The sequence below is a fragment of the Harpegnathos saltator genome, unplaced genomic scaffold (assembly GCF_003227715.2).
Source record: "Harpegnathos saltator strain DR-91 unplaced genomic scaffold, Hsal_v8.6 scaffold573, whole genome shotgun sequence".
In the NCBI taxonomy this organism is placed as follows: domain Eukaryota; kingdom Metazoa; phylum Arthropoda; class Insecta; order Hymenoptera; family Formicidae; genus Harpegnathos; species Harpegnathos saltator.
This window is the reverse complement of record NW_020230397.1, coordinates 382016-394831: the sequence shown is the minus strand read 5'-3', so window position 1 is coordinate 394831 and position 12816 is coordinate 382016. Positions and strand designations below refer to the sequence as shown.

Genomic DNA, 12816 nt, shown 5'->3' with positions numbered 1-12816 from the left:
GCTCTCCCCATGTGTATCACGCATGAACAATTGCGGTAACGGAGTATCAAATTATTTATTTAGAGATGGAATATTTGTGACATTTATAGGTATAATTACGCAAACGAAATAAATAATTTATGAACTCTGATTTTTAACGGGTAGATTTAGTGTAATTTGTAATGGTATTTATTATCGTCCGATAACTAGTGTGTATACCTTTGTAAAAATATGTACTTTTAGCGCTTCACAAACATGTTTATACATACATAGTCTTTTTATTTTCTCTTTTCTTTTTTTTAATGTTTCGTACGAGTAAAATTTACTAATTGAGGCGATGCGATCACTCTCGGCGCTGCTGCAATTGGATTGTAATTCCAATAACTACACGCACTGTGTAATTAGAGGCATCGAAATCCGAACTAGCGAGAGAGCGTAATGTCGCGCCGACTTACATTGTTTACAAGTTTATTTCTCTTAAACTACATGTGCAAAAAAGATACCATTGTTAAACGGCAAAATTGTTATAAATGGAAGTTATAATCACGTTGTATCATTATAAGAAACGTCGAAAGCTCATTCAATAAAATCTGATTAATTTAAAAAAAAACATGGCGTATCTCTTCTCTTTATCACACTCGACCGTCGCAGCTGAAGGTTGCTGGACAACTTCCGGATGAAAGAAGAAAAAGAAGAAACGACGAAAGGTGAGTTGTGCGAATTTAGAAAACTTATTTACGAAACGTTTACCATCTTTACATACATTTTTACACAATGTTTATGTGACCAAAACGACATATCTGGGACTCGAGTATCAAATTATTTTTTTAGAGATGGGATTGTGACATTTGTAAATATAATTACGCAAACGAAATAAATAATTCATGAACTCTGATTTTTGACGGGTAAATTTAGTGTAATTGGTAATTGTATTTATTGTTGTCCAACAACTACTTCGTATATTTTGTAAAAATGTGTACTTTTAGCGCTTCACAAACATTTATACATACATAGTCTTTTTATTTTCTCTTTTCTTTTTTTTAATGTTTCGTACGAGTAAAATTGACTAATTGAGGCGGTGCGATCACTCTCGGCGCTGCTGCAATTGGATTGTAATTTCAATAACTGCACGCACTGTATAATTAGAGGCATCGAAATCTAAACTAGCGAGAGAAGAACGTAATGTTGCACTGACATTGTTTACAAGTTTATTTCTCTTAAACCACATGTGCAAAAAAGATACCATTCTTAAACTGTAAAATGTTATAATAAAATAAAAAAAAATAAAAATTTAAAATGATTTTTTCATAGTCTCATATTTTAAGCGAAGCCTTTTATAGGAACAGGTTCCTCTTTCGATGATTGCGATTAAACCATTCATCTAAAATTTATTAAATATTATTCTAATTATTTTCCTTTTATTTCAAGATTTCCTCTTATATCAATTAATTTTCCTCTTATATGAAGAGGAATATGTTGATTTAAATGTCGGCTTCTTCTAGTTAGTCTTTGCTCTACCTCCAGACATGAACCAAAAATTACGATATACTCATGAGTCAGAATATTTGGAATGCTTTTTAAAAAAGGTATGTGTGTGCTGTGACATATAACGAAGATAATTTATCCATATATTTGGTCAAATATAATTTATAATTTATTGCAAGAAGTTGAATAATATATTCTATCTTTTAATTATGTTTCATACAATTTTTTTATTTTGAACATTATTATGGTTATGATGAACATTTTTGTAGCTATGGAGTCCATAACAAAACTGATTGGAAATTTATTTGTTATGATAATTTTATTTCGTTCGTGCCTATTTATTATAGAATTGGATATATATATATATATATAGTAATATATATAGATATAGATATAGATTACTTTTCGCTATACATTATAACAATTTTTTCAAATTAACTAGTATAATCGGTAAGAATAAAGTACAGTAAGAATAAATAATCCTCTTAAAAAAAGATTAAATAATTTGTATATATAAGAGGAAATTTATATTAAAATCAACAAGATTTGCATTATACATGTAACATATAATCTCTCTATCTTTAAGAATAATGCTTATAATTTTTTCCTCTTAATTTTAGAGGAATCCTCTTGAGAGTCTTGAGGCCACATATAAGAATAAAATCCTTTAAAATTTAGATGATTCCGCTTGTTCTGAAATTAAATCTTTTTGGATGTAATCATGTTGTATCATTATAAGAAACGTCAAGAGCTCACATTCAATAAAATCTGATTAATTTAAAAAAAAACATGGCGTATCTCTCTCTTTATCACACTTGACCGTTGCAGCTGAAGGAACTGCTGGACGGACTTCCGGATGGAAAAAAAAAGAAGAAATGATGAAAGGTGAGTTGTGCGAATTTAGAAGATTTATTTACGAAACGTTTATCATCTTTACATAAATTTTTACACAATGTTTATGTGACCAAAACGACATACCTGGGACTCGAGTACAATCGAAAATAGTACGTTAAGCACGCTACATCGGGTCACTATATGAGAGTCTTATTCTAATGCACACTTTTTCCACGAGTACTAATAATGGACAATCGTTAATGCTTAATATTAATGACGATACGACAAGGGGCGCGGAAGGAAGGGGCTAGTGAAGATAGTGAAACAAAAGAAACGCCGCTTTTCTTCGCGAGAGAGTCGCCGCATATGCTTTGTCTCGACAAATTAACGACGCATCCCGCGGCACTTCGTCACGAAGGACGAACCCCCTTCGAACCCCTGACAATGCGCACGTGCGCGCGCACGGGAGACAATTATGAAACATGTCGGCGTTGATCTTCCTACGACTACGAATGAATGACATTAAACGGTGAATTCAGAACGATAGTGGTTAATGAAAACGAAAAAGTCAATTCTGAAACGACATCAAACACTCGAGAGTTACAAGAAGAGAAGAAACGAAAATGATGAATCGAATACATTCCGCTCGACGAGCGATCCGACAAGACAGTAAATCGCTTCTCTCGCGTTAATCCATGTTGTACCATTCGACACGGAACGGCCGATACACGTTACATATTTCGTATAATTCTATATGGATAAAAACATATGTAGAGCTTGGAATGAAAGTGCTTCATCCATGACAATTGCCAACGGCAATAATTAATAGTAATAATAATAATAATTAATAATAATAATAATCGTAACCGGTATGTATGAGAGTTAGATAGCATCTCTTAAGCACGCTCGCCGCGGATTCGCCGGGCCAGCTGAATATCCTTGGGCATGATCGTGACACGCTTGGCGTGGATCGCGCACAGGTTGGTGTCCTCGAAGAGACCGACGAGGTACGCCTCGGACGCTTCCTGCAGGGCGCCTATGGCGGCGCTCTGGAAGCGCAGGTCGGTCTTGAAATCCTGCGCGATCTCACGCACCAGCCGTTGGAAGGGCAACTTTCTGATCAGCAACTCTGTCGACTTCTGGTATCTTCTGATTTCTCGGAGAGCCACCGTACCAGGCCTGTTTCAACAAAACAAAAACTGAGTGAGAAGACTATCACCAAGATAATATTGAGTATCAAATTGTATTATGGAACCGAGACGTAGACACAATGGCCGATATTCATAGTCAGGTTTTATATTTAAGACTGTCTTAAGTTCACCTTCAGATACTCTATAGCCAATGAAATAATTTGTATAGCATCTGAAGATAAACTTAAGACGCTCTTAAATATAAGATCCAACTATGAGTACTGGCCAATGTCTCTTCATGTTTATTACATCCGTGGCTTATCTTATTGTGCAAGAGCTTACACAAATCTTGCGGTGGGAGAGCAGTAAGTAATTTTATCAAAATCAGTTCACCCTTATTCTACCAAGTAACCTCCCACCATTGTTTTCTATCATCTTCCCCATACAGACAGTTGCTGCAACTACCTGTGCTTTACGGCTAGTACGTTATGTCGTTACAAAACTGAACTAGCCATGACGTGCTCTGAGGAGCCCATAAAAGCTTGCGCACTTGCCCGGCATTGCTTTGCGTCTGTCAAACGTGTAACCAAACATTCCTCGCGTACCTGTAACGATGGGGCTTCTTGACTCCACCAGTGGACGGCGCGCTCTTGCGAGCTGCTTTCGTCGCGAGCTGCTTACGGGGAGCTTTTCCTCCCGTGGACTTACGGGCTGTCTGCTTAGTACGAGCCATGACTTAATCTGAAAAACGACAACATTCAATTCAATTAAACATTCAGCCAAACGTGCGTGCGCGCGCGCGCAGGTTCCCGCGATATCAGCTTCACTCGTCACTCGTCGAAACGTCTCAACCGGCGGTCGCAACTCTAAATATAACAATATCAATAACAATAACACAAATGCAACTCTATTTCTCTTCTCCCGCGGACCAGAGCGAACCGGAGAAAAGCTGTCGGCGAAATAGTGGGAAAGCAACACAACAGCACGACAGTGGTAGGGGGGGGGCGGCGACGGCGGCTGCAGTGGTGGGGGCTCGCGAGCCGCGAGGTGGGAGAGCGATCCGTTGCTGTTCGCGCGGAGGAGTCGCGCGCCGAGGAACGCTGTGCGTTGCGCAATGCACGAACTCGCGTAGCCTCCGCGTCGACGAGAGAGAGAGAGAAAGAGAGGGCGAAAAAACGCGCGCTGTCAGGCGAAAGATCGGCGTTCGTGGAAGCTCGCAGGAGGCACCCTCGGCGCGGTCCCGTCGCCGTTGAGGGTGCGCCGCGCGGAAAAGCGGATCGCGTCCGGGGCGTCGCGTCGCGTTCTCAGCGCGAGACGGCCAATCGCAAAATGGTGGCGACTCGCGAGAACGGCCTGCGCGAACGGACGCGTGAAGACGTCTCGGTGACTCCTCGTCGTGCCTCGACCTCTCCGACTCGCCAGCGCGATTCCGCACGACCGCAGCGTCCGCCACGCGCGATTCCGCAGCTCGCGATTCCCTACTCACCTCGGACGACAATCGTAGACGAGCGCACACGAGAGAGCTAGGCTACACCACTATCCGTTTCCTCGCGCACTCCGATGGCAGTGGACGCTACGCTCTCCCGAGCGAGTCACGACTCTCTCTCTCTCTCTCTCTCTCTTTCTCCCTCGCTCACTTGCTCTTGCTCGCTCGCTCGCTCGCTCGCGTCCCTACCCCCTCGCCCGGAAATTAAATCGCACGAGAGCACGTAGAGCCGTCGCTGCCGCCGGCCAATCGGGCGACAGGCCGTCGGCCGGCCGGCGTGCCGCATTGGTCGCCGGTGCATCGAGTGCGACGAGAGTGCCCTGTCAATCGCACTAAATCGTACTACGATACGCTCTCTCGAACGCGTGCCCCCCCCTCTCCGCCCGCGCCCCGCTGAGCGTCCCTTCGCCCCCGCCGCCGTGACTTCAGCTCGCTTCTACTCGGATCAGCGCGGAACGCGGATAATCGGCCGCCGCTGTCGCCGCCGAGAATTATCATCGGGGGATGGCGAGTACCGATGGATCGATCGACGCCGCGGGAGATTCCGATGAGCCTCGCTCGGCAAATCGCTCGCTCGCTAGCGCGCGCGCGCGCGCGCTGCGACGTATGTATACGTTAAGCGTTCCGAAATTCACTGCCAGTACTGAAAATACATAGTTTGTGTCACGTATACTATAGATTTTCAATGCTGTCAGTGAATATCGAAACGTAGCCTGTATTTCGTCCGGAAACGAACGCTCTCGCTCTCGCTCTCACACTCTCTCTCTCTCTCTCTCTCTCTTTTTCTTCCTCGCTCTTCCGTCGTCGTCGTCGTCGTCGTCGCGCAACTACGTTGCGCTTCTATATGCACGCATCCGCGACGTCCGCGTATCGGACAATAGCGAGCGAGTGAGGAGAAAGGTGGGGGGAAGGAGGGGGGACGCTAATAAAGCAAATAGCTCGCTATTCACATTCCACATGTCGAATGTCGAACACGCTCGTCTAATCGGGGATTTCATTCGCCGCATCAGAGGATCCTCTCTCTCTCTCTCTTTCTCTCGCCCCTCGCGCGCGCGCACGTGAGCGCGAAAAAGATATGGCCGCGCGCTGCCTTTGTCTCGAACCGAACAATTCGCTGTAATCGCGGCGGCGCGCTCACTGAAGGCGCGCGTCGCGCCTGCGATCCCCGGTCGGACGGAAGCGGAATCGCGAGGAAGAGTCGTCGTCCCGGGATGTGGGGCATCTTCCCGACAGCGCGCGATCGTCGCGTCGTTCTCGCGAGCGCGCCTCTCGAGAACCGCGATGGAGCGAGCCGTCGTCTACGCTACGAGGGGATATTTACGACTTGGTCGTCGCGCGCGCACCGTGTATGCACCTGGTCCGTCCGGGCCCAGCACGTATCTCTCTCGCATCCACGGAAGCGAGAGAGATAAAGAGATAGGGAGAAAGAGAGAGAGAGAGAGACCGCGACATAGGAATTACACTGACGCGTCACGACGCGACGCTACTGTTTATGCCGAGAGAAAGGCTATCGCGCGGCGATAATAACGCCCGACTGTTTCGCTCTATAGCGCCAGGGATATCGATCTGCGATTTCGTGACAGATCGATGCCCCGCGTGCGTCCATGTGTGCGTTTGCTCCCCCTATAGAGGCGTGCGCGTGAGTGTCATACGCCTCCCCCCTCTCTCACTTACTCTCTCTCTCTCTCTCTCCCCCGCCCCTCCCTCACGCACTTGCGCTACATCCTTGCGAGACGCTTGTGTGATGTGTGTTTAGTATTCTCTATATAAGGTGTTCAAAAAAGAGGGTTTGGGACTTAAGGGCAGAGAGTATTGATAAGATAAGGGTAAAAGGTCCGGATAAACATGGGTCAAAAAATTGATATTGTCAGAGTTATTAGAACAACTATTTATCCTAATTAAAGCGAGTGCACACACACTTGCTTGCGGTGCACGGTTCCTATATGTGGAATGCATTTCTGCCATTTCTTGGCTAGAACGTGATACGCTGATGTCAAAAGTGCGTTGCTTTTATGACTGGACATGCAGCATGAAATCCGAAACAACAGATTCGTAAAAATTCATTTAATTTGCAATCACAAATACGTAATTTGCGCATGTTTAGTATTCAATTATACAGCAGGGTGTATAAAAAATATTGGGACGACGAAGTATCTCGAAAAGTAAGCATTTTAGAAAAAAATGTTTCAGACAAAGGATAGTTTCAAGGGGGACATAAAACAACTATATCATTTTGTTTAGATGGCGCCACTTTCGAGATATTGACTAATCATTACTTTGGAAATGTAAATGGAAATCCCAATTTTTTGTTACATCATCTTTTTCTACCAATTAATTTTAACGACTTTTGTCTGAAACATTTTTATTACATAACATATTTGCCTAATATTTTTTTAGATATTTAGCGAAAACTTGATAACTTTTTCAACATTTAACTTACGATTTCTCGCTAACTATTTATCGAAAGAAAAAATGGTATTAGACTTTTTGTTAACTTATCGATCTTTGGAAATTTCAAAATCGTCAAATTAATAAAAGTCAGGGCGCTATTGTAACAATATTTTCTTGAGATCAAATAGAGCAAAAATCTCTAGTTCCACTTTTTTTCCGACAAATAGTTAGCGAGATATCGTAAGTTACATATTGAAGAAGTTATCAAGTTTTCCTTAAATATTTCAGAAAATGTTAGACAAATACAGAAATATTTCAGACAAAAGTTATTAAAATTAATTAGTAAATAAAGATAATATAGTAAAAAATTCCCATTCAGGAAAAGTAATAATCAATGAATATCTCAAAAGTGGCGACATCTGTAAACAAAATGATATAGTTGTTTTATGTCCCCCTATGAAACTATACAACTCGTGTTTGAAACATTTTTTTCTAAAATGCTTAGTTTTTGAGATATTTCGACCTCTCGGTATTTTTTATACACCCTGTATGATGCAACACACATTTACAGTAATATATTGTATTTATATATTATAGAATATATTTCTGTGAAAAAATCACATGTGATCATATATAGGGTGTTTGAAAAAAAGGTTCAGGGCTCAAGGATAGATAGTACTCATAAAATGGAAGAAAAAAAATTCTAGTAAACACGGGTCGAAAAATTAATATTGTCGAAGTTATGAACAATTATCTATTTCGATTAAAGCGCATGACTTACTTGTTTCTTATGCACGGCCATATATAAAACGCATTTCCGCCATTTCTTGATTAGAGTAATACGACGTCATTCTTACGTCATATTGTGAAAACTTTGTGATAGTTCTCCGCAACTGTTCATTATTCACGAAGATATGTGACTAACAATTGCTTGGCGAAGCGTGCATGGAAAGAAAATTGATATTTGTCTGTCTACATTCCAAGTAAAAACGAAAGACTTTTCAGGGGGTCCTTTAAAGCATGGTACTCTCTCTCTCTTCAGCGATAAACGGCATGGACAGGTTACGTCCAGAACATACAAAAGCAAGAATATAAGAAGCGAACGAGTCGCTTGCTCTGATTAAAATAAATAATTGTTTATAACTCTGACAATATTAATTTTTCGATTTCTCATCAAGACTTTTGTGGGCACTATCTGTCCCTAAAGTCCTCTCTTTCAAACACCCTGTAGAGGCACGCGCGAGTGTCATACACTCTTCCCTCCACACCTCCCCTCTCCCTCCCTCCCTCCCTCTCTCTCTCTCTCTCTCTCTCTCTCTCTCTCTCTCTCTCTCACGCACTTGCGCTAACTTTGCCAGACGCTCGTGCGCGTGTGTTAGGTTCTCTGGATCTGTTCTTGTTCGAAGAACCGCTGAACTGGCGCACACTAGTGCAGTAAGTTAGAGCGAGAGGAAGTATTATATATCCGTTCCGCTCCAACTTATTGCACCAGTTCTTCAAAAAAGACAACCTTCTATAGAGGCGCACACGCGCGCGTGTTGTACTCTCTCTCTCTCTCTCCCTCCCGCTCACCTACCTATCTCTATCTATCTATCTCTCTCTCTCTCTCTCTCTCTCTCTCGCGCGTGCACTGCGCTACATCTTTGCGAGACGCGACGACCAATGTGTGCCATGTAACGTGCATATAGAGCGCCGCGTACAATCGCTCTCGCGCTAGACACGGCGAATCGATAGCGCCGTGCGAGTGTGTTGCGCAGCGACGCATTGGCGCGGCTGATTGCACATGCACGGCCGCTCCGAGTCTCGTGTGCGATATGCTCTCTCCGTTCTCTCTCTCTTTCTTTCTCTCTGTCTTTCTCTGGCTCGAGCCAGAAGAGGATAAAGAATGAGAAACAAATGCGCAAGAATAATAAATAAGCGAATGCGTACAAGTATGAGGAAATGCGAGCTCATCTCGACACTCACCGGGCATCCGAGCGAGAGAAGCTGCCTCGTGAAAATCGTTCGAGAAGATTCTCCCCCGCTGAGACGTCGGAGGAAAAATGCCCGAGTTACTCGGCACGCGTACGCGAGGAGAGCGTCATACGGGTCGTCGAGTAGAACGAGTCGCTCGGATTTAGTTACATCAATTAGAAAATGTATTTCATTGTGCTGTGGTTACAGTTATTCGATAGACACTACTATAATCTGGTTTAAGAATTAAGATAATTGCAACAACCTAATATGTAAGGATATCGGCATGAAAAAAGCTGCTATAAATACTAGAGCTGCGGAGTTTTCTCGCGCTCTGTTAGGTATAAATTTCTCTCAAGTACAACAAAAATTTATCACATTACATCAAAAATATATTGTTGCTGATTCAAAAATAAAACAAAAATATATTGTTGCTGTTCTTCTCCTCCTCCCTCCCTCCCACTTTCTCTCTCTCTCAGGAAATAAATAATTGCGCACGTTAATCGTCAAAGGAAAAAGAAAGGTAATTTCCCACGGCACAGCAGATTTTTTCATGTCGAGTCTTCGAGAAGATATATGAGAAATCGTATCGTATTATATACCATCACTCCTGGAAAAGTTTGCAGAGACTCTAGAAAGTTGTTCCAAACTAAATGTGAATCAGAAAAGAAAAACGTTGTGTAGTTATACTGTGAAACTAAACTACTTCTACGGCGTTTTTTTTTAGCATTATATAGAGGAAATCCAGTCCCTTAACGCTCTACACATCTTACGAAAATTTATACGTCGATAAGTATGCTTCGTTTGTACGTAAAGAATTATGTACGAGTACAATGTGTGTATTTATTGCAAAGCAAGATTGCAGGTATCGGTCAATACTCCTAAAATAAAAGCACTAATTTTCGGATCCTTTCGACTCTCTACGAAAGTACGTGCAATGTATGTGTACCTGCAGCATCGCTCGTATGTTTACTCCTTTGTTTATACATTCGAGTATACAAAACTAATTGCTGATTCTGCCGTGATTTTTCCTTTCCTTGCTCAAGACAAATACATCACATATATAATATATATATTTTTTTCACCCATTTTTCTTTTTATATACTTTTATCGTCGTACGAATTGTGATTATGTTTCGTCGAATTATGAAATCTAATAAATGGAGACGAGGACGTTACATGCTCTATTCCCCTCTCAATATTTTTATAGTGTGATTGGCAGTGTGTTAATTATATAGTAAATATATACGGAAGGTCAAGAATAATTTTAGTTCGTTCGACAATACAATGTCCAAATGATAATAAAATAAAACAAATAATAAAGAGACTTGTGTGATTGTGAGTGAATTAAGCGCGCTCGCCGCGAATTCGTCGCGCTAACTGGATATCTTTTGGCATGATGGTAACACGCTTAGCATGGATGGCGCACAGATTAGTATCTTCAAAGAGACCAACGAGATATGCTTCCGATGCTTCCTGCAGGGCGCCGATAGCCGCGCTTTGGAAACGCAGGTCAGTTTTGAAGTCCTGAGCAATTTCACGAACCAAACGTTGGAATGGTAATTTTCTAATCAGCAACTCGGTGGATTTTTGGTATCTTCGGATTTCTCTCAAAGCTACAGTACCAGGCCTGAAAGCACAAGAAACTTGTATAAAACATATATTCCCGAAAACAATATCTTGCATAAACAACACGTTTAAATTGTAAAAAAATTTTGCAGACAAACAGATAATGTATCATCTTTTCGGTCATATCAGTTTATCGAGTTTCCGAATTCAAAAATTTTTAATTGCACATCATCTCTTTTTCTATTAATATAATTATAGATGATATAAATTTAATATAATTATAGGAAATATAAGTGTAATTATAAATAATATAAATTTTTCTCAAGTACAATTCAATCAAAGTCACGCTTTATAACTTTTTGCCATCACCTCCCGAACGTTTCACATTACTCCCGAGATAAAAGCACTCGTGTCGTGCGATAGCAAAGACGCAAAGCACTCTTTGTGATTGACGCGTGTACCTGTAACGATGCGGTTTCTTAACGCCTCCAGTGGACGGCGCGCTCTTGCGCGCAGCCTTCGTGGCGAGCTGCTTCCTGGGTGCCTTTCCACCGGTTGACTTACGAGCGGTTTGCTTCGTACGTGCCATGACTGCAAATATTCGTCGGGCTATAAGCAGCGGGAATCAACTGCTGCGCGCGAGTACACTAGGGGGTACACGAGGGGCGAAGGGCAAGGGGAAGGAACAATAAGACAGCACATCCGAGGGTAGGCGGGGGCCGATTACCGCCGCGGAAACGGCATTTCCAGGTTTTTCCCGCGGGACACGGCGTCCCAAGTCGTGTCGTTTAATCACAAGCACCGCGAAACGATCGTCATGATATATATATTCTACATTGCTTTCCCTCCAAAAGTGAACACAATAAACAAAATGGCCGCGCCAGCCGAATGCACTTTTCCGAGGCGCTTGAGAAGCTACGAAGACATGGTCGGAAAAACGACGATCCCGTCGCGAGCGTGTCGGCGATTTTCGCGTTCGCTTCGCGGCCGAACCACGCGCCGAAGCCGTGCGTTTTCGATCATATTCGCGTTTCGTATCGCGACAGAGGCGAGGAACGTCGTACCTGATTATTCCACGTTATTTCCTCAGCAACGCCTTTCTCGAACTCCTTCGATCAGGACCCAGCTTCTTGGCACTACCGTGCACACCAAACGAGAGGAAGTCGATGACTGCTTCACTGTTTACGGAAAGGACAGAGGGATACGTGCCTCTTTCCTCGCGATGGCGTCCGCCTCGAGCCGTACGATTGGTCGCTGCTTTTGTAAAGTCCGTCGCAATTAGCCAGCACTCTGCGAATGGTGTCTGTCGCATTGGTTTGTTTATCCGCGTTTTATGTAGATGTATTGTTCCGATATTCGACGCGTGTCGATATACTGCATCGCGGTGCATTCGGTGTCGCACCGTTGAGTGAGCGCTCGATAGCTTCTCGTATCTGATTGGCTCTCACGTTTGGGTCTCGATGAAATTTGAGAGAATGCACCAAGGACACGATCCATTAGCCCTGGTCTACAATAGATAATTTAAGCTTTAAACTATAAGAAATTAACCAACGGCAGTCGATTATTTTCCTCACATTCAACTGTAATTGGTTAATTTCTTATAGCTTAAAGCTTAAATCACCTATTGTAGACCAGGGCTTAGGCCGGGTCTACAATAGGTGTAGTAAGCTTTAAGCCTTAAGAAATTAACTAATCCTAGTCGACTTTTACAAGAATAATCGAATAAGGTTAGCCAACTTCTTAAGGCTTAAAGCTTACTACACCTATTGTAGACCTGGCCTAACACGCTGCAAACGCTACGAAGTACTCTACGGACCAATCACGGCTTTTCTTTGGGCGCTTCAAAATATTTGCAGCGTCTAGTGGATCGTACCCCATATAGATCGGAGAGTTCATTGAACGCATCATGTCGAGCGTTAAGCCAGTGGCACACGGTCTTGTTTTCGTGCTGGGTTACTTGCTTGGATGAAAATACTGCGTTCTGATTGAG

General features: G+C 42.7%; 2 protein-coding genes across 3 annotated transcripts; both read right to left on the bottom strand.

The window, feature by feature from the left end:
* Positions 1–2350: 2350 nt before the first annotated feature.
* On the bottom strand, positions 2351–5099 carry LOC105184446 (histone H3.3). Its single transcript, XM_011143256.3, has 3 exons — positions 4915–5099; positions 4034–4169; positions 2351–3477 (listed from the first exon to the last, which is right to left on the bottom strand). Exons 2-3 carry the CDS (start codon positions 4159–4161, stop codon positions 3195–3197), a joined length of 411 nt encoding a protein of 136 aa, XP_011141558.1. The 5' UTR covers positions 4162–4169; positions 4915–5099; the 3' UTR covers positions 2351–3194.
* Positions 5100–9420: 4321 nt separating this feature from the next.
* LOC105184445 (histone H3.3) lies at positions 9421–12080 on the bottom strand. 2 transcript variants are annotated; one of them, XM_011143254.3, is made up of 3 exons: positions 11891–12080; positions 11288–11417; positions 9421–10887 (listed from the first exon to the last, which is right to left on the bottom strand). In XM_011143254.3, the coding sequence occupies exons 2-3, from the start codon at positions 11413–11415 to the stop codon at positions 10605–10607; spliced, it is 411 nt and encodes a 136-aa protein (XP_011141556.1). In that variant the 5' UTR covers positions 11416–11417; positions 11891–12080; the 3' UTR covers positions 9421–10604. The 2 variants fall into 2 exon arrangements, with proteins under 2 accessions (XP_011141556.1, XP_011141557.1); XM_011143255.3 differs by having other exon boundaries at positions 11288–11435; positions 11891–12066.
* Between the last annotated feature and the right edge of the window lie 736 nt (positions 12081–12816).